The sequence below is a fragment of the Portunus trituberculatus genome, chromosome 19 (assembly GCF_017591435.1).
Source record: "Portunus trituberculatus isolate SZX2019 chromosome 19, ASM1759143v1, whole genome shotgun sequence".
In the NCBI taxonomy this organism is placed as follows: Eukaryota; Metazoa; Arthropoda; class Malacostraca; order Decapoda; family Portunidae; genus Portunus; species Portunus trituberculatus.
In genome coordinates this window covers 18,517,531-18,544,797 of record NC_059273.1, presented here as the reverse complement: position 1 = coordinate 18,544,797, position 27,267 = coordinate 18,517,531, and the positions used below count along the sequence as shown (strand labels likewise).

The following is a 27,267-nucleotide window of genomic DNA, read 5'->3' as shown; positions in this document are numbered from 1 at the left end:
GTGTCTCCTCACGTAGCCCTGTTCACCTAGCAGTGAGTAGGTACGGGATGTAAATCGAGGAGTTGTGACCTTGTTGTCCCGGTGTGTGGTGTGTGCCTGGTCTCAGGCCTATCCGAAGATCGGAAACAATGAGCTCTGAGATCGTTCCGTAGGGTAACGTCTGGCTGTCTCGTCAGAGACTGCAGCAGATCAAACAGTGAATTACACACACACACATAGTAGCTTCATATGTTATCAAAAAAACACAAGCATACTGATGTTAATGATTTGTTTTATGATTCAGCTTTTATGCTTGTCCTATATTTAAACATAAATCATGAGTATTTCTTACATACCAGGTTGAAGCTGGCCTGGTAGCAGCATCTAATGGAGACTCTGGACCACTGGATCAGACCTTGGTTCAGGTGGAGGCCACTCTTACTGTGTTGGCTGACTCAGTCCTACAGGAGCAACCTCTCTTGCGCCGCAAAAAGCTGGAACACCTGGTAAGATGCACATTGGTGGACCAACCAGAGGTCAAGCAAAGTCAAGCAACTCGCCTTGGAAAGTGTGACTGGTTAAAATTGATTTAAAGAGAGGTTGGAGCACATGATGTATAAAAAAAAACATAGAGATGAAGGGATATTAAATGGGGGCAACATAATATAACATCATAGTTTCATGGCATATATATATATATATATATATATATATATATATATATATATATATATATATATATATATATATATATATATATATATATATATATATATATATATATGTATTTTTTTTTTTTTTTTTTTTTTTTTTTTTTAAGCGCCACTAAAATTTTTGGATTGAATTTTTTACCATGTCACCAGAGTGTCTGTTAAGACAAGTACAAAAAATCCATGTCCACAGAAATCTCTGATCTCACAGGATGAAATGTGTATTTTCATGATTTACATTTCAGTGTCTTTTTGAATTGTTAGCTATGTGATTGTCATTGCTTTCAGATCAGTGAGTTTGTCCACAAGAGGACAGTGACCAGAAACCTAATCAAGAACAAGATAACCAACCCTAAGTCCTTTGATTGGCTGTGCCAAATGAGATTCTACTTTGACCCAAAGCAGAGTGATCCCTTGAAGCAGCTCAGCATCCACATGGCCAATGCCAAGTTTAACTATGGCTTTGAGTACCTTGGTGTACAGGACAAGCTGGTACAGACACCTCTCACTGACCGCTGCTACCTCACCATGACACAGGCGCTGGAGGCTCGTCTTGGAGGCTCACCGTTTGGTAAGTACTGTTATTCCTGGTTATTACTTATCACAACTATTGCCTTGCTTGCTAGTGTCCTTCATTGAATATGAAGGTAATAGAATTTATGTTAAGTGTGTATCATTATGTAAAGCATCAATCTAAAACTGTCATGGTTGTTTGTCATGTATTGATGATGTGTGTCATCCAGTCAGCAACAGGTGTGTAATGGTTGCTGTAGTACACTTCAGTCACTGTTGAGAGTTTTTTCATCCCCCCAGGTCCAGCTGGTACTGGCAAGACTGAGTCTGTCAAGGCTCTGGGCAACCAGCTGGGTCGCTTTGTGCTTGTGTTCAACTGTGATGAGACCTTTGACTTCCAGGCCATGGGCAGAATTTTTGTTGGTCTTTGCCAGGTTAGTTTTCAGATTTGAGGGATTTTTCTTCTCACCCAACAATGCTTTATTGTGTGGTTAATTTCTTAGCCTCATTGTTAGAGATGAAATCAAATATTTTAACAGTTAGGTAGTGGTTATGTAAGAGCAAAGTTGAAATCAGATTGATACTATTGAAAGATTAATTCCCACAAATGAGAGCTTTGAGTATTGAATTGAATGAACATTAGGATTCAGTGTGTGCCAGTAATTGATTTATAGTTGACCAGAACTTCATAGGGAAATTTAGTTGATTTGTTAAAGATAAGTTAACTTATCATTAAGTTTAGCATCTCATGACAAGAGCAAGTCTCAGCATCCTTATTGTGATGTGGACAGGTAGGGGCATGGGGATGCTTTGACGAGTTCAACCGTCTGGAGGAGAGAATGCTGTCGGCTGTGTCCCAGCAGATCCAGACCATCCAGGAGGCCCTCAAGGAGAAGGCTGGCACCAACAGCAACAAGAGTGTTGGTCAGGGTGCGTGGGGCATGCTGAAGGATATCTTTGTAGCTGTGATACTACTTTCCTCAAACATCTGGCATAGCACAAACATCAAATTGTCCAGAAATAATAGTTATGATTTACTTTTGTGTCTTCAGTGTTGACCGTGGAGCTGGTGGGCAAGCAAGTGAAGGTATCCACTGACATGGCCATCTTCATCACCATGAACCCTGGATATGCTGGCCGTTCTAATCTCCCAGATAACCTTAAGAAGCTGTTCCGCTCCCTGGCTATGACTAAGCCTGACCGACAGCTCATTGCAGAGGTCATGCTGTTCAGTCAAGGCTTCAGATCAGCTGAGAAGCTAGCCAGCAAAATTGTTCCATTCTTCAAGTTAGTATTTGAAAAATAGCATTATTATTTTTACTGAACAACAAATTGAGATACAGAGAGGGTACCTAGTCTGTTTGTAATGTCCCTTTTAGTCTCTAAGGGAATACAATGGTAGTGTTCCTTCATTCTGAATGCAGAGTATACACCCAGGATAGAAAGTGAAAATAGTAGTCAATGACACATGGAAAAAATATAATGAAGGGTGGGGGTACAAGGAGGAACCTAATAGGTGTGAGGGAAACCATTTGCGAGTTAAGTTTAAAGATTAGTGTTGTATATGAAGGCAAAAAAGAGGAAGAAATGGAGGGACTGTTTAGTTTCATTGATATTGGAATATGTTAGCTAGAGACTGACAACTGCATTATTAGAGGCAATTTGTGGAGAGAAAAGTTATCAAGAGACTATATGCTTAAAGATCAAGTTATTGAGTTATCTCTTTTCCATGAAGACTTTGTGATGAGCAGCTGTCCAACCAGTCCCACTATGACTTTGGTCTGCGTGCCCTCAAGTCAGTGTTGGTGTCTGCTGGCAATGTGAAGCGTGATCGCATTCAGCGCATCAAGGAGGACCTCAGGAGCAGGGAGGAGGCAGTCATTGATGAGGGCACTATTGCAGAGAATCTTCCAGAGCAGGAGGTGGGTTATTTTCAGACATCAAAACTATACATTGTGTGTGGGACATCCTGACAAAAGATCACAGAAATGCACTTTAAGATTTTATGCAATTTTTTTGTATTTTGATTATTTTATAATATTTTCTATAAATAATTAGAAGTATTTGAGTATCAGATTTGTCCAAACATGTTATTTTTTTTTTTATTTTAGGCAACCAGACAAAATGGTAATGTGATCTTGGAAGTCTCAAAAGGCTAGTTGATATTGATTTACTTTGATATGGAGATTCATTACAGTAGTCCTGTAATGTTACTCTTGTTCATAATGTTAGTAAATGTTAGAAAAGTAACACTATACATTTGTGAAAAATGGAAGGTGAGTGGAGATTAGTTTTACAAAGACTAATCCATATCACTCTTAGTTTTCATCACTTACCATAAAGAAATAATAATAATTTGATTTTTTTTTTTTTTTTTAGATCCTGATTCAGAGTGTATGTGAGACAATGGTGCCCAAGCTCGTGGCAGAGGACATCCCCCTGTTGTTCTCCCTACTGTCTGATGTGTTCCCAGGCATTGAGTACACACGTGCCCAGATGTCTGGCCTTAAAGAAGAGATCAGGAAGGTGAGTCATCCTTTCAAGTTGTTTCCCTCTTTTCTGTCTGTATTTTTTTATATGATAATGGTAAGCTGTTCTTAATTTCTGAAATACTATTATGCATTGTAAGACTCGGGAATATTTTTAAACAATCACATTAAAGCTGATTCAGTGAAATTTGGAGTCTTGTTAAATAAATTATCATTATAGTATGCTAAAAATTGAACTACTTTGTGCATTAAGATTTTCCTTACCTGAAGTTATCATGAAATTGTATTGCCTCAGGTGTGCAGGGAGCAGTTCCTGGTGTGTGGTGAAGGAGAGGAGCAGGGGGCACACTGGATGGAGAAGGTATGTGTAGTATGGTGCTGGTGGAGTGATGGTGGAGATGTAGTGTGGGGTCTTGGTGTCCAGTATGTTAATTGTTGGCTGTGCTTAGGTTTTGAGGTTTGCAATGTTAGAGAGAGAGAGAGAGAGAGAGAGAGAGAGAGAGAGTGTGTGTGTGTGTGTGTGTGTGTGTGTGTGTGTGTGTGTGTGTGTGTGTGTTGTGATGCAGCAATAATGTGGTGTGTTCTGTGTGGGATGGTAGTGGTGGTGGTGGTGGTGGTGGTGATAGTGTGTGAATGTTTTGTGTGAAGTAGTGGTACATTAGTTTGTTGGTGTGCAGAGTGGTAGTAGTGGTAGTGTGTGGTGGCACAAGGGTTATGGGCTGTGATGTTTCAGTCTGTTGGCTCGGAGAACTGTGGAGAGTGTAGTTTATAGTTAGTAGGGTTTCACTATTTGGCCCTGAGTGTTTTAGTTGTTGAGGAGAACCACATACTGTATAGGATCAGGCTAAGAGTAGGTAATATTACTGCCCATGTAAACTAAGTGTCTACACTGAACTATTTGACATTCATTGTTGTTACAGCAAGCTTTTATCTAGAGATGTATTTTTTATATGTAGTATCTTAAGGTGCATCCTGAGATTATCAGGTATTGTTGGTTGAGTCAATTTTGTAATCACACAAGTTAACACTGGTGTAGCCTCTTTCTTCCAGTTTTTAAACAAGTGCTTAGGATAAAAGGTGTAGTTAATAGGAAACCAGGTAGGTAGGGCAGAAATTAATATTTCTCAATAACTCTTGTGTGTAAACCTCATGACTCACTGGGGATGGGTCTCAGAGGCAGTGGACAGCTGATGAATATAATGTTTCATGAATGCTTGATCCCAGTTTGTTTGCTTGTAGAAATTTACTGTATGCTGTATTAATGACTAAATTATTTGTATCTAGAAATTTAATTTTAGATATTTCTTAATTTGGAATATATATATATATATATATATATATATATATATATATATATATATATATATATATATATATATATATATATATATATATATATATATATATATATATATATATATATATATATATATATATATATATATATATATATATATATATATATATATATATATATATATATATATATATATATATATATATATATATATATATATATATATATATATATATATATATATATATATATATATATATATATATATATATATATATATATATATATATATATATATATATATATTTATATGCGAGATTCTCATTACTGCTTGTTCTTTTTTTTTTTTTTTTTTTCTAATGTTTAAACTTAGTAACTATTAAGGTTTTCTGAGTTTTTAAATATCTTGAAAGAATGACTTAGAGCAAGAGAGTTCCAGAATAATGACTGAGAGATTTGCTATTGAGCTCTTAGAGAGGAAATTTTTGCCCTCTATCACTGCCTGCATCCACACATAGTTGTATTGTCTGAAATGTAGATGTGAGACTTGAATTTTATCCATTTTAGTAGACTCAATGACCTGATATGAATGTGGACTAACTTAACAACCCCCCAAAAATTTGGCTCCATTACTAGTTAGTGAGAAATAACCCTGGGTGCACCCACCCCTCTCAGAACACCATGTGAGTCATATACCAAACACTGCTGGGTCAAGGGCAGGCTGTGTGTGGCAGTGTGTTGTCATGGTTGACGGCAGGAGATGTCCTGTTACTGCTGCTGCTACTGCTGCTGTCCTTGACCTGGCTGTGTCCATTGTGCTATTTTTTTACCCTGTTGATTTACACATGACTTTACCCCCATGTCTGCCAAAGGGGAGTATCCCTGGGGAGGGCTGGTGCGAGAAGGTAAGGGCATCCCTGACCTAGGTCTGGTCCTTGGGGGGGTCTGGTCCTAGGGGCAGTCAGCTCCCACAATGCCTGCTCTCACCCTGGCCCCACCTCACCTCAGCTCTGTATCCCTGCCTGGTGCACTCTTATGCTTGTGGGGCAGCTGGTTCTTGGCTAGAGAAAAATAAGTTAATAAATAATATAGAATAAGTAAATGAAATTTTTAAAATATACATCCATGAAAGTTTTTAAAATTTTTCATTTCTTATTTCAATCAAGTGACAAATCAATGCAATATATACAAAGTTAATCAGTATTGAGGATTCTGCACTACAGAGTATTTTATTATATATATATATATATATATATATATATATATATATATATATATATATATATATATATATATATATATATATATATATATACACACACACACACACGTATTTATATATATGTATTTTTTTAGTAATATTAGAAGTAGACAAAGGTAAATTGCTGACATTTGTAATATCTGTAGTAAATAATTATGAGTAGCCTATGACTTGCTGCAGCTGCTCTGTCATAATGCCAAGCACCAGCTCTACACTGCTGCAACACTTCTGTCATGATACATCTGTTGCATTTATCTACTCCAAATTTTTCTTCTGTAAAATGGAGCCTTTGCTATAGTTGTATCATCTGCTCCCAGTGGATTCAGACGAAAACCCAAGTACATATACCCATATGTGTGTATGTGTGTGTGTGTGAGTGTATTGGTTTTGAAATATTCAGGTGTATTTGCTGCTGTAAATACTGGTTTGTTGCACTTATGGATATGATTTGGTGGTGTTTGGTGACTTCATCAAAAGGAGGATTGCATTGTAATGGTTAACTGGAGGGAAAGTGAGTTTTGGTGGGTATTATTTTACACATGTTTTGTTATATGGAAGTTCAATATATATTACTAGTGCTGTATTTCACTTGCATTACCTTAGACTGATCTTTTTTATGATTATCCTGCAAACACTGCTTGGTGGTAGCTGTCTCTTGTTGGTCTGTTGTGTCATCTTATCTCTGGTAGTGATAAAACTGTTAGAAAACAATGAATATTTTCAGTTTATGTAAATACAGAGTAAGTGATTATATCTTCTATGAATAATGTCTGAAAATGCTGTCTTCATGTTATTACAATAATGTGCTGGTCCTTTTGGCCAGATCTGGGCTGTTCGAACAATCACTACCGGACTGTAGTCGCTCATCTCCTGAAAATGGCTTCTTTTTGAACACCACCAGCTTACTCTTCAGATCACTGTGCTCTTCATCATTTCCCTGTATCTACACACTAGCTAATTTTTTATAGAACAAAATGTGTATCAAGTTGACCAATATTAAGATTTTTAAAAACCTTTAGTAAAAATAGATTTAGACTTGAAATGGATTATGTGTTTTCAATTAAGAGTACGTAGTTTGTTGTCTTTGTTATATAGTACAAGTTTCTTCCATATTTACCATGTTGCTATAAGTTTGTTAAATCATCAGTTTCCTATGTATATGGGACCTTCAGTCCAGCTAAATTCTTGACTCATATAAATGATATCTGTGTCACTCATGCCCCTGTGACTTGACTTTTTGGGGAATAGTGGCTAACCCAGGATGAAAGAATGGTTGCTAAATGTGAGGCTCTGGTCCATAGGTGCTCCAGCTGTACCAGATCAGCAACCTTAACCATGGTCTTATGATGGTGGGGCCCAGTGGCTCAGGCAAGTCAACAGCCTGGCGTGTGCTGCTGAAGGCCCTGGAGCGCTTTGAGGGAGTGGAGGGTGTGGCACATGTCATTGACCCCAAGGCCATGAGCAAGGAAGCACTTTATGGTGTGCTGGACCCCAACACCCGGGAGTGGACTGACGGCCTCTTCACACACATCCTCAGGTGAGGCCCGTCACCATTTGGCTTGATGAACTCGCTGATTACAAAATAAGATTCTTAATGTCTATCTTTTGGTTTTCATTACTTCTTTGTAATGCTTTTTGGTTGTCACATTCAGAATATAGGGCTTGTAAATTTCTAATCCCTGACCTTAATGTTGATTTTGGACATGGTGCTCTGTGAGTTCTTTGTGTATGCTTCTTAAGATTTGTTAAAATTCTGGGCAAACTCTTCATGTTGAGCCTCCAGAACTGTTCTGACTAGTTTGAGTTACTAGAAATATGAATGATTTGAACAGCCTTTCTTTCCCATTTGTAAGATTCAATACTTGGCAGTGTTCAGGATGTATTGTTTCAGCTACCACAAAATTAAGGAATAAAGTGCCTAGCCAGGTTGTTGAATTTTTAGAACTTCAGAAGTTCATAGTTGGTGTTCATCTATTTTCATTGCAGTCATGATTATTACCTTGCTAACTTTTTTCAGTTTTATTTTTGTTTTATTAATATTTTATTTTTTTCATTCTGCTTTTTTTCCCATTTCGCTTTTCAATTATTTCCTTATAGGATGTTTTCCCTGCTGGTGCCCTGTGGTTGGTAGTATTATGCTAATCAATTGAGTTTGTAGCCTAGCTTATGAAGATGATAATGATGATGATTTTAATGATGATAGCATCTTTTCAGTGTTGTAAATTGTTCCTTGTAAGTGCCGTCAGACATTTAGAGAAGGGTAGCTTGTATGAAAATGTTGAATTCTAATCTGATATTCCACAAGGAACTGAAAATGAAGTAATAATCATCCAGTAAGTACTATTGTAATGTTTCATCTAACTGTTTATTCCATGTCTTTCCTTCTTTCCCTTCACAGGAAGATCATTGACAATGTTCGTGGAGAAATCAATAAACGGCAGTGGATTATCTTTGATGGAGATGTGGATCCTGAGTGGGTGGAGAACCTTAACTCAGTGCTGGATGACAACAAGCTACTCACGCTGCCCAATGGCGAGCGTCTCTCTATCCCGCCAAATGTCCGGATCATGTTTGAGGTTGGTGTGTGCCAGCATGTGTGTGTGTGTGTGTATTTACCTAGTTTATATTACAGGGTTCAAGCAGGGCTCATAGTGATCTCTCTCCATATGTACTTTTATTCAACTTTTCCTTAAATTTGTGCACACTTTCTGCTGCTGCAATCTCTAGTCAATCTGTTCCAGATGTCCACCATCCTATGTGGAAAACTAAACTTTTTAATGCTCCTCGAACACTGACTTTTCATGATCTTAGAGTGTCCTCTTGTGCATCTATCTATATCCTCTGTCAATGATACCAGGTGTTGTCTATCTATCTTTTCCATACAGTGTACTAACTTATCGTTATTAGATTTCCTCTTTCCCGTCTATCCTTCAAAGTTGGTGGTTCCATTTCCTTCAGTCATTCTTTATAGGGAAGATCCTTTATTTCTGGCACCATCTTTGTAGCAGTCATTTGGATTCTTTCTAGTTTCCTAATGTCCTTCTGCCTGTATGGTGACCACATCACAGCTGCATATTCTAGTCTAGGTCTTATCTTAGTGGTTATTATCTTTTCCATCATACTCTATGAAGTGTTTGAAAGTGGAATGTTCTGATGAGGGTAAGTGATAGTTCAAGAACAGAAGCATTGGCAGAAAATCTAATAAGACTGCCGTGGTACGGTGGAACCATGCCTGCTTTGGGGTCAGCGGGGTCTCCAAGCGCACGGGTTCGAATCCTGTCCACGGTCTGAGTGTAGGTTGGGCTTCCTCACTCGGGGCAACGGTTTCCTAGCGGGCGGGCTTTGAGATAGGGGGTACCACAAAAAGTACCCACTTTAAATTCCTGTGAAAAGCCCACATGGTATGAAAAAAATAAATAAATAAACAATCTATACTCTTTCTCCATCCCTGTAGGTGCAAGACCTGAAGTATGCCACTCTGGCTACTGTGTCTCGCTGTGGTATGGTATGGTTCTCTGAGGATGTGCTGTCTGTGGAGATGATCTTTGAGAACTACCTGTCCCGCCTGTCTAACATCCCGGTGGAGGAGACTGAAGAAGACATTGCTTTCATCAAGAAAACAGACAAGAAGACTGATGATGAGATTACCCCCACACTGCAGGTAAGGTCAAAGTTCGGAAAGGCTGTCTTCTCCATGCTTAGAGATTGGTGTACTAAAACACATTTGTTGATCTTTAATGAATCCTTTCTGTCTTGCCTGAATTTTGTTTGACTTCCTGCTCATCTAAGTAATTAGGAAGTACATTTTCCATTGTGTAGCATGTATATATTTTACTCTGCTCATATTCTGGTACATTCTGATACACTTTAATCCTGATCATCAGTATGAAGTCTTGCTGATGTAATGGATAGCACACTTAGCTCACAACAAGAGATTCTGATTACAGAGCCTGGGCTGAGTGATAAATGAGTTGAAAAAAAAAAGTTTCACAGACATAACAGCCTCAGTGAAAGTACTTTAGTTAGACAGTATATGAAATCCATGACACTTGATCTGTTCCATTATTTTTGTTTATTACCAGTACTTGCTTATTTTGTGTCTTCAGGTGCAGAGAGATGTGGCTTCCATCCTGTCACCACATCTCACCCCAGATGGCCTTGTGGTGAAGTGCTTGGAATATGCCACCAACAACCTTGAACACATCATGGACTTCACCCGTATGAGGGCACTCTCATCCCTCTTTGCCCTCCTCAACCAGGCTGTGAGGAATATTGTGCAGTACAACAATACCCACCCTGACTTTCCCATGCACTCAGATCAGCTGGAGAGGTGAGTGGTAATGAAGTGTGTTTTGTGTTATATTGTCTTTGATATTTGTTTGATTTAATTTGAGTCATATAGCTGCCATCGTCTTCAGTGAGTTCTTTTATTTGCCCAGGTATGTCCCTAAGGCACTGGTGCACTCATTGTTGTGGAGCTTTGCTGGGGATGGCAAGCTGAAGGCTCGCAGTGACATGGGCGACTTCATCCGTAACTCCACCACCATCCCACTGCCACCAAACACCAGTAATCCAATCATTGACTATGAGGTGTCCATCAGTGGAGAGTGGATGTTGTGGTCAGCCAAGGTGCCCAGCATGGAGGTGGAGACTCACAAAGTGGCAGCACCTGATGTAGTGGTGCCCACCGTGGACACAGTGCGCCATGAGGCTCTCCTCTACACCTGGCTAGCTGAACACAAACCTCTTGTGCTGTGTGGCCCACCTGGCTCAGGCAAGACTATGACCTTGTTCTCTGCCCTGCGTGCCCTGCCAGATTTGGAAGTGGTGGGCCTTAACTTCTCCAGTGCTACCACACCAGAGCTCCTGCTGAAGACCTTTGACCACTACTGCGAGTACCGTAAGACTCCCAATGGCATTATCCTGTCCCCTGTGCAGCTGGGCAAGTGGCTGGTGGTATTCTGTGACGAGATCAACTTGCCGGATATGGACAAGTACGGCACTCAGCGTGTCATCAGCTTCCTTCGGCAGATGGTGGAGCACGGTGGCTTCTTCAGGATCTCAGGTTAGTTTATAGAGATATACCCTCAGTATTTTGCATAATTTACTGGATTGTCCTTACTCATCATTTATTAGCATGATCAAATCTCTTCTCTTAAGTTTCAACAGTAACATTTTAATAAAACCCACTGGTGCAGTGGCTAGTGCACCTTTATGTGAAACTGCAGAGATTGGTTCAAATTTGAGCTGGGGCAGTCAGTGCAGAGGTTATGCAGCTTTCCATTCCTCCTTTGGGTTGATTGTTAAGTGGGTACTTTGGGTAAATCTTTAGAAGCTAAACTGTGGAAATTCAGATCATTGGCCTTGTGTCCTGAAGTAAGGGATTCATCATAGGCTCAAAGACCAGTCAGGCTGAAATGAGCACCAAAGGAACATGTAAATATACTCTATCCCCTGCCTTTACTTTTTTACTTTATTAAAGTATAACTGGTTATTTACTACAGCCATGTTGTGTAACCTTGATTTATCTGTAAGGGGATTAGTACAGTGTATTTGTTTATTTTCCAGACCAAGCATGGGTGAAGCTGGAACGCATCCAGTTTGTGGGTGCCTGTAATCCTCCAACTGATCCTGGCCGAAAGCCCCTCTCCCACCGGTTCCTGCGCCATGTACCAGTGGTGTATGTGGACTACCCTGGAGAGACATCCCTAAAGCAGATCTATGGTACCTTCAACAGGGCCATGCTCAGGATCATTCCTCCTCTCAGGTGCTGATCTTGGCCTATCCTGAGTGTGTTGTTAACATCTATGAAATTTAAAAAATGTTAAGATGATCTGATGACTGAAATGTTTCCTTTTGCAGATCATATGCAGACCCACTGACCAATGCCATGGTGGAGTTCTACCTCCAATCTCAGGAGCGCTTCACACAGGACATGCAGCCGCACTATGTGTACTCTCCACGTGAAATGACGAGATGGGTGCGAGGCATCTGTGAGGCCATCAGGTACAGATGACATCTTACATTGTGGCTGTCATTCTCACTCAGGAAAAACTCATGCTCATGGCTGTTCTTAAAGATTGTTATGAGCAACCAATTGTTTCCTTGTTAATGACATGGGAAATTGTGTTATTTAGCTTTCAACAGACTAAAGTTTATAGATTTCATTGATTGGAAGAAAATGTTGAAGTATGGAGTATTTTAGACTAGTACTGTTCCATTATAAGGTCTTTAATTATTATCTTGTTAGTGTTAGCATAGAGATCAAAGTTCAGATTGATTTTTAAGCAAATGTATTTTAAGATTTATGTGGTAGTAAAGTTCATAATTGTGGCAGGCCATTGGAAACCCTGGATGTTGAGGGACTGGTCAGACTATGGGCCCATGAGGCTCTCCGGCTTTTCCATGACCGTCTGGTAACAGATGAGGAGCGCAAGTGGACCAATGACAATGTGGATGCTATTGCTCTCAAGGTAAAGTCAAGACATCACTTATAATAGGAAGTGTTGTCAGGGACTGATGTTGATATCATTTTTGCATATGGCATGCATTTTAGTTTTCAATAGTTACATTTTATGGGGATGAGGTACAGCAGTGTAGTAATCTTGGTGTGTGTTCCACAGCACTTCCCCAACACTGATCGAGACAGAGCTCTGCACCGACCCATCTTGTACTCAAACTGGCTGTCCAAGGACTATCTTCCAGTAGACCAGGAGGAGCTGAGGGAATATGTTAAGGCCAGGCTGAAGGTGAGTCTCTCAACACACTAATTGGATAGAAGAATAATTGCAGCTTCACTTAGTCAGTGAAATAGTGTCACTATGTCATTTGTCGAGTAGTTTAAAGTTACCTACATGTCACCATGATACCCAAGTTCTAGGTGGAGGTGTAATTGCCTTACACCAAAGATGAACTTGGGTGGTGATATGGGCCTTAATATGGGTACCACTATAGATAAAATTGCCTGCACCACTAATGGACGGAAGCTAAACAGCGCTTCTTACACAGTCTTCAAGTGTGCCTACAGGTGCTATAGGCCTTAACTTAGAAATAAATAAATAAAAAATAAATAAAATAAAAAAAAAACTTACTGATTAAGACCAGAAATACTGTAGTATTGTTTTAACTCAACACTTAACTTTATCTAATAGACATGAAAATATTAGGTGTGTTGCCATCATGGAAGATTAATTAAATGATAAGAGTGGAGGACAAGAAACCTCTCCTTTAAGGTGTTGTTGGGACTGACTTGAGTTTTCACTATTTATGAACCAATTTTTTTTTTCTATTGCTGCTGTGGAAAAATTCTCATTGTTCTCCTAAATTCTTTGGATTCTATACTGTCACCCACTCTCTTCCTTTTATAAAGTAAATTATCTAAACCTCATCCAGATGTTTCTCTGAAAATTGGAAATAAAATAAAAGAATAAGTAAAAAGATAACCCACAATCAAAATTCTGTCTGATAATATTTTAGGTATTTTTATTACCTTTCCAGTGCTACCAGCATCATTGTAACAGACATTAAATACTGGGGAAGTGTGCCTCAGTAGCACAGTAGGTTAGTTTTGAGATGTGGGCTTTTTAAGGTTGAATGTGACACTGATATACTTTTCATCCTTATACAGCAATATAATGTAATTTTTAGTGCCAGTATTATAATGTATTTGTTTTAAGTTGTAGATGATTTTGAACCATAATTGCAAGTGTTCAAAGATGACTTCTTTTGTTAGCAGTTGGAATCTCTGAGATAGAACATTACACACTTAATGCTTACAAGTTTACAATGAGGACATGTCACACTGATACTTGTGACCCTGTGACTGGTAGTGAGTGTCAAGGTAGGGACTTTTTTTTTTTTTACATATTTTGGGACAACACTTGGCAATCAGTGTCTGGAGCTACTTCATGGAAACTAAAACCTTATTTCCAGTGAATCAGATTGCTCTCAAAAATTTTCGATTTTTCTTGCTAGTGAAAATGATGTTGAAGTCAGTGGTTGTGATTGTACTGACATTGAGAATTATCTTGCATGGATGGAAAGTACCAGGACTAAAAATACCACAAGGTTCCCCCCCCCCCCATCATCTTTTACCTTAATTTAAATACATAGTGATAGTTTTCAATTTCTTATATTCTACAGTCTAATATGGTTTGTCACTAGACCACTTTTTGCATGTGTAGGAAAATACAAGATGTTTAAGTTTATTCCCTTTACAGATAATATTGAAACATTTAATTTGTAGCAGTGTATCCACTTTTATCTAAACATTTCATGGCAACCTTTGCATTACAGGTGTTCTACGAGGAGGAGCTAGATGTGCCCCTGGTGTTGTTTAACGAGGTGCTTGACCACGTGCTGCGTATTGACCGTATCTTCCGGCAGCCTCAGGGTCACTTGCTGCTTATTGGAGCCTCAGGGGCTGGCAAGACCACCTTGTCACGCTTTGTGGCTTGGATGAATGGCCTCTCCATCTTCCAGATCAAAGTGCACAACAAATACACTTCAGAAGACTTCGATGAGGACCTGCGAGCAGTGCTCCGGCGCTCAGGCTGCAAGGATGAGAAAATATGCTTCATTTTGGATGAGTCCAATGTGTTGGATTCCTCCTTCTTGGAACGCATGAACACCCTGCTGGCCAACGGTGAGGTGCCAGGTCTGTTTGAGGGTGACGAGTACACTACCCTCATGACCCAGTGCAAAGAAGGCAGCCAGCGTGAAGGGCTCATGTTGGATTCCAGTGAGGAGCTGTACAAGTGGTTCACTGGCCAGGTTATGAGGAACCTTCATGTGGTGTTCACCATGAATCCCTCTGCTGATGGTCTCAAGGACCGTGCTGCAACCTCCCCTGCCTTGTTCAACAGGTGTGTCCTCAACTGGTTTGGAGACTGGTCCAATGGTGCCCTGTTCCAGGTAGGAATGGAGTTCACGCACCGCATTGATCTGGACAGAATGAACTGGGCAGCCCCAGACTACTTCCCAGTAGCTTATGAGTGCCTGCCTGCACCGCCTAGCCACAGGGATGCCATCATCAATGCCTTTGTACATGTGCATCAGACTCTGCACCGAGCCAACACTCGTCTGGCCAAGAGAGGCAGCACTGTTATGGCCATCACTCCAAGACACTACCTGGACTTCATCAATCACTTTGTGAAGCTGTACAATGAAAAACGATCAGAGCTTGAGGAGCAGCAACTCCATCTGAATGTAGGTCTGGGCAAGATTGCCGAAACAGTGGAGCAGGTGGAACAGATGCAGAAATCCTTGGCCATCAAAAACCAGGAGCTGCAAGCCAAGAATGAAGCAGCCAATCTTAAGCTGAAACAGATGGTGAAGGATCAACAAGAGGCTGAGAAGCAGAAGGTTGCCAGTCAAGAGCTGCAGGAGCAGCTAGAAGCTCAAACTGTACGTATCACAATCAAGCGAGAGGAGGTGATGCAGGATCTGAGCAAAGTAGAACCAGCAGTGCAGGATGCCCAGAATGCTGTGAAGAGCATCAAAAAGCAGCATCTGGTGGAGGTGAGGTCTATGGCCAACCCTCCTCCCATGGTCAAGTTGGCCCTGGAATCCATCTGTTTGTTGCTGGGAGAAGCCACCTCCGATTGGAAGACCATCAAATCCATCATCATGAAGGATAATTTCATTGGCACAGTTGTCAACTACAACACAGATGACATGCCTGATGATATCCGTGAGAAGATGCGCAACAAGTATCTCAGCAACCCTGATTATAACTTTGAGAAGGTGAACCGTGCTTCACTGGCCTGTGGACCTATGGTCAAGTGGGCCATTGCTCAAATAGAATTTGCTGACATGTTGAAGAGAGTGGAACCTCTGAGAAATGAACTGAGCAGTCTTGAACACATGGCCGAAGAGAACAAGAAGAAGCATGAAGATGTGAAGGGTCTCATTACACGTCTGGAACGTTCCATTGCTGCTTACAAAGATGAATATGCACTGCTCATATCTCAGGCCCAGGCCATCAAGACTGACCTGGAGAATGTGCAGGCCAAGGTGGACCGATCCATGGCCCTCATCAGGAACCTCAGCATCGAGAAGGACCGCTGGGCTGCCACCTCAGACACCTTCAAGTTCCAGATGTCCACCATCATTGGAGATGTGCTACTTTCTTCTGCTTTCCTGGCCTATGGTGGCTACTTTGACCAGCAGTTCAGAGAGAATCTGTTCAGCAACTGGTGTCACCATCTGCTGCAGGCCAACATTCAATTCCGAGGAGACATTGCCCGCACTGAGTACCTGTCCAACCCTGATGAAAGGCTGCGCTGGCAAGCAAATGCCCTTCCTGCTGACGAGCTCTGCACTGAGAATGCCATCATGCTCAACAGGTTCAACAGATACCCACTCATCATTGATCCCTCAGGCCAGGCCACAGAGTTCATCATGAATGAATTCAAAGACAAGAAAATCACAAAGACCAGTTTCCTGGATGACTCTTTCAGAAAGAACCTTGAATCAGCCCTTAGGTTTGGCAATCCACTGCTGGTACAAGATGTTGAGAATTATGATCCCATCCTGAACCCTGTGCTGAACCGTGAACTGCGACGTACTGGTGGTCGTGTTCTCATCACCCTTGGAGACCAGGACATTGATCTTTCTCCAGCTTTCACCATCTTCCTTTCTACTCGTGACCCTACAGTAGAGTTCCCACCAGACATCTGTTCCCGTGTCACTTTTGTCAACTTCACAGTAACACGGTCATCTCTGCAGTCCCAGTGTCTTAACCAAGTCCTCAAGGCTGAGCGGCCAGACATTGATGACAAGCGGTCCAACCTGCTCAAGCTTCAGGGTGAATTCCAGTTGCGTCTGAGACAGCTAGAGAAGAACCTGCTGCAAGTGCTGAATGACTCCAAGGGGCAGATCCTGGATGATGACTCCGTGATAACCACCCTTGAGACCTTGAAGGAGGAGGCAGCAGACATTTCCCTCAAGGTGCAAGAGACTGACAAGACAATGAATGAGATTGAGATGGTGTCACAGCAGTACTTGCCACTCTCATTGGTAAGACATTCACATTTACACACAAGTTTTCCTTTTTTGTTCTTTGATCTGTATATTTTGTTCCAAATTGTATTTGTCACTTTCATAATTATTTTGAAAGGCAGACTGGTAATAAAAGAACACTACTGCACAGATATTGCTACTAGTAACATGAGTAGGTAAGTGTATGTAATTTGTCAAGTGTTACAGACATTAACTGATCATCATCTTTGCTGCTTTCTTTCCCTTCAGGCCTGCTCCAGTATCTACTTCACACTCGACTCACTGAACCAGATCCACTTCTTATACCAGTATTCTCTGCACTTCTTCCTGGACGTGTTCACCGATGTGCTCAGCAACAATCCCAACATCCGGGACCACACTGACTACTCTCGCCGCCTGTCCATCATCACCAACGACCTCTTCCAGGTCCGTTAATGTGACTTGAGAAGTTAGTTTATGGCACTCAGTCTGCAGTACCAGGTTGTTACAGATGCTGCAGAGCTGATCCATTGATTATTACAGCAATTTCTGATAATGTTTCGTCTATCATCTATAAGTTTTGTTTTATTGTATTACACAGACCTGTGATCTCCATGGTAATTGGTTGCCTTGAAACTCTTTAAATGTGTGGTTGTAGGGTGTATAGTGATGGTTGTGCCTTTCTTGTAGTTGACATATACCAGAGTGGCCCGAGGAATGCTGCACACGGACCGCCTGGTGCTGGCTGTTCTGCTTGCCCGCATCCGCCTGAGGGGAGTCACCTCAGAACCTTCCTATGACACAGAGTTCCAGTTCCTCCTGAAGAGCAAAGAAGGTCTTCTCAACACCACAGTCTCAGCCATGGCTGGTCTTACCCCAGAGCAGACAGACTCCATGCTGAGGCTTTGTAACAAGTGAGTTCTACACACCACATATTAAACTTGATCAGTTAAAAAAGATTTTTAGATTAATTATGTTGTACTTTGTATCTGTAACATGTTATGGTATATATTGGTTATGTAATAATGGGTAGGGGATTTTAAGACCTTCAATGCTTTTATTTGTTGATTACCTAGTAGGCTTACTGCTTTTTTAGTTACTGTTAAAATTAACCTAGCATAACAATACAGAAAAAAGACAGTCAATCAATCAGTGAAGTTTATAATGTACTGATACCTTGTGTTTCTCAGGGTACCAGCCTTTGCCAATATGGATCGCCTAGTGGGGAACAAAGATTTCCAGGCTTGGCTTGAGTCTGCTGCCCCAGAGCTGAATGTGCCAACCATCTGGGAGACAGAGAAGCAACTGTCACCAGTCGGCCAGTCTATGTACCACATTCTGGCCATCCAGGCATTCAGACCAGACAGATTGTATGCAGCTGCTGGGCTGTTTGTTAACAATGTAAGTGCTGGTGTATACTGTTTAAATGGAGGCAGTCCAAAGCTGAATGTTGAGAAATTAAGTCCCTAAGACAAAGATAATGAATACTATTGAGATTAGGCAAAAGGTTTTATACCAAAGGTTCTCATATTATGCCATTTTGCTTCTTGTAGGTGTTGGGTGATGGCTTCTTGGGCATTGGTGAGCGGGAGGTGAACTTGGCATCAGTGGTGGAGGGTGAAGTGAAGGCCAACACTCCAGTGCTCATGTGTGCTGCCCAGGGCTTTGATGCCTCAGTCAGGGTTGATGACTTGGCAGCAGAACTCAGCAAAGGAATGACCTCCATTGCCATTGGCTCAGCAGAAGGTTTCAGCCAGGCTGAGAAAGCCATCAACTCGGCCGTCAAGAATGGAAGGTGGGATGGGGAATGAATTCATGAGTTTAGAGAATATTATGAAAATATTAACTATACGTCTTGCACCATCCATAATAGTTGCGTTGAAAGCTTTACTTTGTCGTATTATCATTTGAGTTTTATTTGCTTTATATTTATTGGTTTTATGTATTCATTCTATGTTTTTTTTTTTTTTTTACAGACATTAATGTACCTATTAGTGTCCTTACTCACCTTATACATTCGTGATGTGCCCTCAGGTGGGTGATGTTGAAGAATGTCCACCTGGCACCTGCCTGGTTGGTCCAACTAGAGAAGAAGCTCCACTCCCTTCACCCACATCCACAATTCCGGCTCTTCCTCACCATGGAGATCACACCACGCCTGCCTGTCAACCTCCTGCGTGCTGGCCGTGTGTTTGTGTTTGAGCCGCCACCAGGCGTCCGTGCCAACCTGCTGCGAACTTTCAGCACGGTGAGGCTTGCTTGGGAGATACTTAGGGTTTAGTGCCTTCCAGGGGTGTGGGCAGGAATTACCCAATCTGTTCCAGATATCTTACTCTGTATTTGTTATCATTAATTTCCTACACTTCATGCATGATTGAAAGCTATTAGTTCTTAGAAAAGTCAAGGAAATATTCTACAAGGCTGCATTACCATGACACAATATTAAGTATAGAATTTCATTTTTGTATGTTGAATCTTGATGTATGAGTCAGCATATAAAAGATTTGAAAGATGTTCTCAACTATGATTTTATGGATGTTTTATGTTGATATTTTGTTTCGTATGTGACAGGTGCCGGCCTCAAGGATGATGCGGTCGCCCAATGAGCGTGCCCGCCTCTACTTCCTGCTGGCTTGGTTCCACGCCATCACACAGGAACGGCTGCGTTACGCTCCACTTGGCTGGGCCAAGTACTATGAATTCAATGAGTCAGATCTGCGTGTGGCCTGTGACACTCTTGACACCTGGATTGAAGCCACTGCTATGGTGAGTTTTGTACAGCAGGTCTCAATTGAAATCTCCTACATCTCACTTTCTTTGTAAATTTTCCATACAGCTTTAATTTTTTTTCACAACCTAGTTATGTTTTTGGAAGTTATTTTTTTTAGGCTTTATAGCAGACAAAAATATGATTGAAAATCTTCTGAATTAAGTTTGTGTTCATTGTTACAATTTGCTTATTCTTTATTATATCCTTAGTCTTACAATACAAAGAAATTACTTTCATTAATTTACTTTGCTTCTCCCATAGGGTCGAACAAATCTGCCTCCAGAGAAAGTACCATGGGATGCCTTGGCCACCCTCATGTCCCAGTGCATTTATGGTGGCAAGATTGACAATGAATTTGACCAAAGGCTGCTCACTTCCTTCCTCAACAAGCTGTTCACTCCCAAGAGCTTTGACCCTGAGTTCCCTCTGGTCTGCAATGTAGACGGTAGGTTTCCATTGGCAGGAAGAATGAAAAGCTATAGAGATTCTCCAAGAAGTGGTTGTATTTTTTCATACGTATAATGTAATTAATTCCAGTCTGTCTATTAATCATATTTGTCTGTACACTAAGACAGACAAGATAAGAAAATGCACATTTGTACAGATTGTCTATACAGAAGTCTCTCTCTCTCTCTCTCTCTCTCTCTCTCTCTCTCTCTCTAAAAAAAGAGACCCACTGGGTTGCCAGTTCCCTTAAGGATCATAAGAGTTATCCAAAAAGTCAGGAACAAATGTCTTGATTATCATCATGGTGTTGTATGTAGGGGTGGGAAAGGAAGCCTCTCTAAGCATATGATACTACCTTACAGGAGCCTTATGATAATTATATACCAATTTTCATATGGTTTAGGATATTTGATTTAGATTTCTTGTATTCTTTTATTTCTTTAAGAGATATTAACAAAATAGAATGCCAATGTGTAAAACTAGTAAAAAAAATTTCCAATCTTTGATGCAGTGTATAGACATTTGTATTAAGTTGAATTAGCTATGAACATAGAATATATCTTCCTTAGAACACCCATGTCCATAACAAAAGGCTTCACTGGATGCTGTCTGGATGCATTCAGTTTTGAGGTACACATGCTCTCAAATATAGGAATTTAGAATATATCTATATATTAAAGTTGCCATCTTGCTAGGGAAAAGTGGCAAAGAAGATGCAGATCATCTTTCAAAACTTTCTGAGAAAATGGGATTGATATCATGTAAGACTCAACAAATAATACAAGGCAGTAAGGCAATGTTATCTTGCAGGTGTTGAAAACCAGAACATCACCATGCCTGATGGAATCCGACGTGACCAGTTCATGCAGTGGGTGGAGTCCCTCACTGATCGCCAGACTCCCAGTTGGCTTGGGCTGCCCAACAATGCTGAGAAGGTCCTGCTCACCACCAGGGGTAAGCCTGTCTATTTTTGCCTGCACTAGGCACACCTTGGCTAGAACTGTTGCTGGGTATTGGCCAGTGATTTCTTTTTCAAATGCATAAATGTCCTAAGGTTGAACTAGGATGATTTTGATGTGACACATCTCTTACTACTTATTGCAATTTAATGATACATAATTGCAATTGGCTCAGAGTTTATATTTACTGAAATTTAGCTATTTTTTCTGAACACCATAGGACTTAATAATTGAAATTAAGATGCAAGTATTTCCATTGAAATAGTTTTAAACAAGATGTTTTGAGGCTTTCTGTTAATTGAAACTAGTTGTACTCTGTTAAGTCCTTCAGATATTCTAGTAACTATAATTAGTGTCAAATTTCAGAAGATACAGATCGATGTGTTTCACTCATTTACATTGTGTGTAAGAGATGAGCAGGATTTTTATGGGCAAAGTTTGAGGTGTTGGCTTTTTCAGGCACAGACATGTTGAGCAAACTGATGAAAATGCAAGTTCTTGAGGATGATGAGGAGCTGGCCTATGGCGGGGATGACACACCTGGCACAGAGCGGAAAGATATTGAGGTGAGGCTGAAACTCATCTTTTTACTTGAGAGATAGAGTTCACTCATCATAATTTTTCTCCTTTCATTTTAGCATGTATTAGTTGGTGTTCAAGTCATAGGATACTCAGATATACAGCTTTTGTTTTTAGGTTAATTATAAATCTTGTATTCATCTTACTGAGAATATTGATTGACGATGATTATGTACAGTTGCCTTCATGCTTGGTGAAGCAGCCTTCCAACCTTTATTTCTAACTAAAGCCACATGTGAACTTAGGGGATCGTAGTAGGGAAGTATCATTGGTCAGGAGTTGTGATGAGTTGATTGAGCCGCCTCCCCATTCTCTCTCTCTCTCTCTCTCTCTCTCTCTCTCTCTCTCTCTCTCTCTCTTGTTTAGGACACTATTGTGGAGTGACTTGCATACTCAGCTCACAACTGGGTTTGAGTCTGGGTGAGCCTCTTTAAGTATGGCCTGTGTTCACCTAGCAGCAAGTAGGTATGTGATGTAACCTGAGGGGTTGTGGGCAGGTGTGGTGTATTAGTGGCCTTGGTCCTACCTGAAACTTGGTCAGTATGAGCTCTGGACTTTTTCTGTAGAGATGACTGCCTAAGTGACCAGCAGATGACCCTAGGTGAATTACACACAGACATCAGATCTAGCACAGTTAGAGGCTAGTGAGAGGTTTTCATTCCCTGGATCTATTGCTTAACTTCTTGAAAGAGAGAGAAAGATGAGGATGAGAAAGAAGACAATGTGCAGATTACATTGTACCCATCATTGTTTTGTAACTGGATTGCTATTAGAAAGTAACCATATACAGTGTGTTGGGAATTATTTTTATTTCTATGAATTGTGTAAGTGCATATATATAATCAAGCATGGGTATGGAGAAGAGGGAAAAGAATGGGAGAGGAAGAAGGCCAGTCTGATACACATCAGCTCCAGCCAATGATAACTGCCATGAAAAAACATTGACAGATGCAACTATAAGTAGGAAAGCTCCTTCATCAATTAGGAAGCTGACTGTACAATAATGAAGTTTATAGTGATGCTGCATTTGGAGTGAAAGAATTAATCAGTTTCTATGCAGCAAGAATTTAATCCATAATATAAAAAAGTTAAATTCATAGTACAGTATATCTCCAATTTTTAGATCTTTACCTTTTCTACACATTATCTCCTTTGGCTTACATCAGCATTCACATATCTTGTCCAATATTTGCATGTATTATTTCATTGTGTTCAGGGCCGTCCATCGTGGATGGTAACATTGCACCAGTCTGCTGTCACCTGGCTTTCACACCTGCCTGAGTCAGTGGCTAATCTGCGTCGTACAATGGACAACATCAAGGATCCACTGTATCGTTACTTTGAACGGGAAGTGAACTCTGGTGCTAAATTGTTGCGTGTGGTGAAGAGTGACCTCAATGATGTTGTCCTCATCTGCAAGGTATAGTGGTGACTCTTCTTTTATTGGTAACTACATGATATGTATTGAGCCTTAGCCCTTTTGTTGTGCCTAAAAATATTGAAAGTATAGAGAACTATTTGTTGTATGGTAGCTTACGGATTCATATTATGTTTAATGAACCATTCCAGGCTGAGAAGAAACAGACAAATTACCACCGTAATATGGTGAGCCAGCTAGTGAAAGGCATCATTCCTGACCAGTGGAAGGCTTACACAGTGCCTCGTGGAGCCACAGTCATCCAGTGGATCACAGACTTCTCCCAGCGTGTCAAACAGCTGCAGGAGATTTCACAGCAAGTGGCTCAGTTTGGAGCAGGAGAATTGAAGGTATGGGAAGTACATCTTCCTTCAAATGTTCCACTCATTTCACATTCATTTTAAGGTGAAAATTAAGTGCATAGCATATTTTTAATATGTATTTGTATATGAAGTGTTGTGTGTGTGGTGATTCCAGAATGTAACGGTGTGGCTGGGAGGTCTGTTCAACCCGGAAGCCTACGTCACTGCAACACGGCAGTGTGTAGCCCAGGCCAACTCTTGGTCCTTGGAGGAACTAATGTTAGAAGTATCCATTGCTGATGCTGAGGGCCAGATCACTGCTGCAGGTGGCTTTTCTATCAAGGGTAAGTAATTTCTCTCCTCTCCTCTCCTCTTGGAGGCTGGGTGGTGTAGTTGGTTAAGGTGGCTTGTGTTCGGGCCTCTGGTCTAGGAAGCCAGAGGTCAAATCCTTGCCAAATCTAGTTGCCCCATGGGTTGATTTAGCATTCTCCCATTAACCCTAGTGGTGCCATAGGATGTAAGCTGTTGCAGTGCCTAAGGGATTTATTTCCATTTTTGTGCTTTATTCTACTCTCTCTCTCTCTCTCTCTCTCTGACCCATGGTATGTTGTTGAACCACCACTCGCCAGCCTTTCACATAATCTAAGTAAAGTCCAAATACAAAAAGGAGGAAGATTTGGAAATGCATGAAATACCTCCATCAGTCTCAATCCTGTCTAGTTGTCAGCAATAATAATAAATAAAAATGATCTCCCACTTTCTCCAATCCTCTGTCTCTGCTTATTAATGTGATCTCAAGTCTGACTCATTCTCATTATTGCTTTGAACAGGACTAAAGCTGCAGGGAGCAGTGTGTGTGAGTAATGCACTGCAGTTGACCCATACCATCATGACTGACCTACCGATGGTAACGCTCCACTGGGTACGTCGGGAACCTGTTGATACTAACAAGATCACATTGCCAGTGTACCTCAATGCCACCCGCACAGACATCCTCTTCACAATCGACCTTAAAATTGCAGCAAATGAGAATGCACACAGTTTCTATGAGAGGGGTGTGGCACTTCTTGCTTCTATCAGTCTCAATTAAAGGATCTGTAAAGACACCACAGACAAGCTTTAAGTTATTGACAGTACCGTTACAATTTTGTCAAGATCATCAATGATGTTTGGAGTAATTAAGGCTATTTAAAGTATTTATCTTGTAGTCAGGCTCTTAATAATATAGAAGGAAAATGTTAATTAATAAAAAGAGCAGTGATTGAAAAACAATAAAATACACTATAACATATTTGTACATTTTTAATCTTACATTCCACAATAAGAAACTTCTAGTTTGAGCTCATCATTGTATAAGAGGTACTTTTTAGCTCCTCAATTGCAAATGATATAAACATTCAAAACTTGTTTCACCATTTCATGGGGTTCTAAGTTTGAAGTACACAAAGAACTGAACAAAGTGCAAAAAAAAATTGTGTGTATATATGAAATCAAACATTTGTGGAAGATTTGCCTCTGATTGAATTAAATGTATGAAAGGGTGGTGTGTCGGATTACTATTATTATTATTATTATAATTATTTACTTTATTTTTCTTATTTATTTTTTTTTTATTTATTTTTTTTTTTGAAAGGAGGCCTGGCCAAGGAAAAAAAAAAAAAAAAAAAAAAAAACAGTTGCCGGTCACCTTACAGAGCTGATAGAATAAGCCAAAGGATAAGGACAAATGTCTTGAAACCTCCCTCTTAAATGAAGTCAAGTCATAGGAAGTTGGAAAGACACAGACAGGGAGTCCAGAGTTTACCACAATAGGGGTGTAAGGAAGAAGAAAGCCTTGTGCAGGAGGGGGGAAGGTATGCAGTTGGCAAGAGCAGTTAGCATGGAAATAGCGATAAAAAATAGCAAGAAATGCAACATTCCGGCAGTGAGAAAGAGGCTGAAGACAGTTTGAGGAGGGAAATTCCATCCTATTTAATAAAACTGTGTGAGTGGAACTCCCCCCCCCACAAACATGCAAAGAGTGCTCCATACAAGGGCGGATAAGGCCCTTGTACAAAGTAACCAGTTAGGGAGGCAAGAAAAACTGGCAGAGGTGCCTCAGAACACCTAACTTTATAGAAGCTGTTTTAGCAAGAAATGAGATGTGAAGTGTCCAGTTTAATCTAGAGTAAAGGACAGACTGAGGATATTCAGTGTAGAAGAAGGGGAAAGCTGAGTGTCATTGAAGAGGGGATAGTTGTCTAGAAGGTTGTGTCGAGTTGGTAGATGGATAAACTAGTTCTATTGTTAGGACCCTATGTAATGATCCAAACCTTATGAGATGCTCTTGAGGCAACTTTTAACCCCACTATTCACATTTGAACTGCAATATTAGATCTACAGGGGAAACTAGATGGCAGGTCTTTTGCCTTATTTGAAGAGGGTAGATACAAGATCAGCCATATTGGCTCTGACCTCCCTAGCAGCAATGTAACCTGTGAGGTCATCTACTGACAAATGTTAAGCCTCTTTTGCAAGTGATGTATAATACCCTGTTGCAGTGTGATAAAAGGGTAACATGTTGTGTTCACTGGGTGGTAGGAAAACACAAGCTGATGTACTACATTCTTTAATGTTTTGGTTATATAATAATCATCAGAAAGATGGTTGTATAACCAAAATGTTAAAGATTATAATACATATCTTGCATCAGCTTGCGTTTCTCTACCACCCACTCTACACATTTATCTAGATATACATGTATGTTGTCTTCATTACAGAGGGAACCAGGGGGACCAAAAGTACCTATGGTCTAAAGTTAGGCAAAGGCATGTGTGACAGCCTGGCAGAGGTTGCCTTGGTCCAGTCCAGAAGGGACATAGGACAATGTAGGGTGGAAGTGCAGTGTTGCACTGAGAATTCAGTGCAAGTGTGGTGTGCGTGAAGGTGCCATAGGCACTGCAGGATTTTTTTATATTTAAATAAATGTATTAGCCTCGGCAAGCCTGTTAAAGGTTGTTTTACACCGGAGGCAAGATACTCGACACACGAGAGCTAGGCTGACTTTGGTTGCTATGGACAAGTTCACACCAGGTGCAATGCTAGGCTGGCTGACTTGACAGTTCCTTCTGCAGTGAAGGAAGACGGTACTCTATGGTCACTTAATGTGGAGGAGGAGGAGAAGAAGTGGGGGAAGAGGAGTTATTAATGGGTGTATAAAGCAAATATGAAACAACTTGAATGTGGTGCATATCATCATCTTATTCAAGAGCTAGAAATGGATGAGGGAAATTTGGACAGTATTTCAGACTGACTCCAAATCAGTTCTTTGAAGTTCTATCATTCAAAGAACAAGATAATCCCTTCAATACAAGATCGTACATGTGTACGAGATTGGCAATGGGATCTCAATAGAAAATTTGAATACTTGTATTATGGCTTGGGGTGCTGTCTGAGGACTTGTATGGGTGCACGGATAGTGGGGAAGCCCCTCCCACTATTCTAGTAGCCAATTAGTATGTTACTTTAATCTATATCACAGCCTCTTACCCAGTGTCCTGGCAGGACAGGAGTCTTCCTCAGTTT

The 27,267-nt window shown here is 40.6% G+C and overlaps 1 protein-coding gene across 4 annotated transcripts in view; it reads left to right on the top strand.

Annotated features, from left to right (window-relative positions):
• LOC123506277 (dynein heavy chain, cytoplasmic-like) overlaps positions 1-24,994 on the top strand; it is an 81,500-nt gene extending 56,506 nt beyond the window's left edge. For 2 of the 4 annotated variants that reach the window (XM_045258225.1, XM_045258223.1), the window contains 32 exons: positions 339-485; positions 978-1,260; positions 1,503-1,636; positions 1,994-2,132; positions 2,255-2,489; positions 2,938-3,124; positions 3,582-3,728; positions 3,987-4,052; positions 5,861-5,893; positions 7,551-7,786; positions 8,648-8,825; positions 9,704-9,910; positions 10,356-10,579; positions 10,689-11,314; positions 11,818-12,016; positions 12,112-12,255; positions 12,587-12,722; positions 12,873-12,998; positions 14,545-17,268; positions 17,500-17,676; positions 17,920-18,143; positions 18,420-18,630; positions 18,783-19,024; positions 19,264-19,477; positions 19,801-19,995; positions 20,261-20,444; positions 21,257-21,400; positions 21,865-21,971; positions 23,201-23,404; positions 23,554-23,751; positions 23,879-24,047; positions 24,534-24,994. In XM_045258225.1, the coding sequence (XP_045114160.1) occupies positions 339-485; positions 978-1,260; positions 1,503-1,636; positions 1,994-2,132; positions 2,255-2,489; positions 2,938-3,124; positions 3,582-3,728; positions 3,987-4,052; positions 5,861-5,893; positions 7,551-7,786; positions 8,648-8,825; positions 9,704-9,910; positions 10,356-10,579; positions 10,689-11,314; positions 11,818-12,016; positions 12,112-12,255; positions 12,587-12,722; positions 12,873-12,998; positions 14,545-17,268; positions 17,500-17,676; positions 17,920-18,143; positions 18,420-18,630; positions 18,783-19,024; positions 19,264-19,477; positions 19,801-19,995; positions 20,261-20,444; positions 21,257-21,400; positions 21,865-21,971; positions 23,201-23,404; positions 23,554-23,751; positions 23,879-24,047; positions 24,534-24,793 (8,700 nt within the window). In that variant the 3' untranslated portion in view covers positions 24,794-24,994. The remainder of the gene's footprint in view (positions 1-338; positions 486-977; positions 1,261-1,502; positions 1,637-1,993; positions 2,133-2,254; positions 2,490-2,937; positions 3,125-3,581; positions 3,729-3,986; positions 4,053-5,860; positions 5,894-7,550; positions 7,787-8,647; positions 8,826-9,703; positions 9,911-10,355; positions 10,580-10,688; positions 11,315-11,817; positions 12,017-12,111; positions 12,256-12,586; positions 12,723-12,872; positions 12,999-14,544; positions 17,269-17,499; positions 17,677-17,919; positions 18,144-18,419; positions 18,631-18,782; positions 19,025-19,263; positions 19,478-19,800; positions 19,996-20,260; positions 20,445-21,256; positions 21,401-21,864; positions 21,972-23,200; positions 23,405-23,553; positions 23,752-23,878; positions 24,048-24,533) is intronic. The other 2 variants (XM_045258226.1, XM_045258224.1) reach the window with 1 other exon arrangement.
• Positions 24,995-27,267: the final 2,273 nt, after the last annotated feature.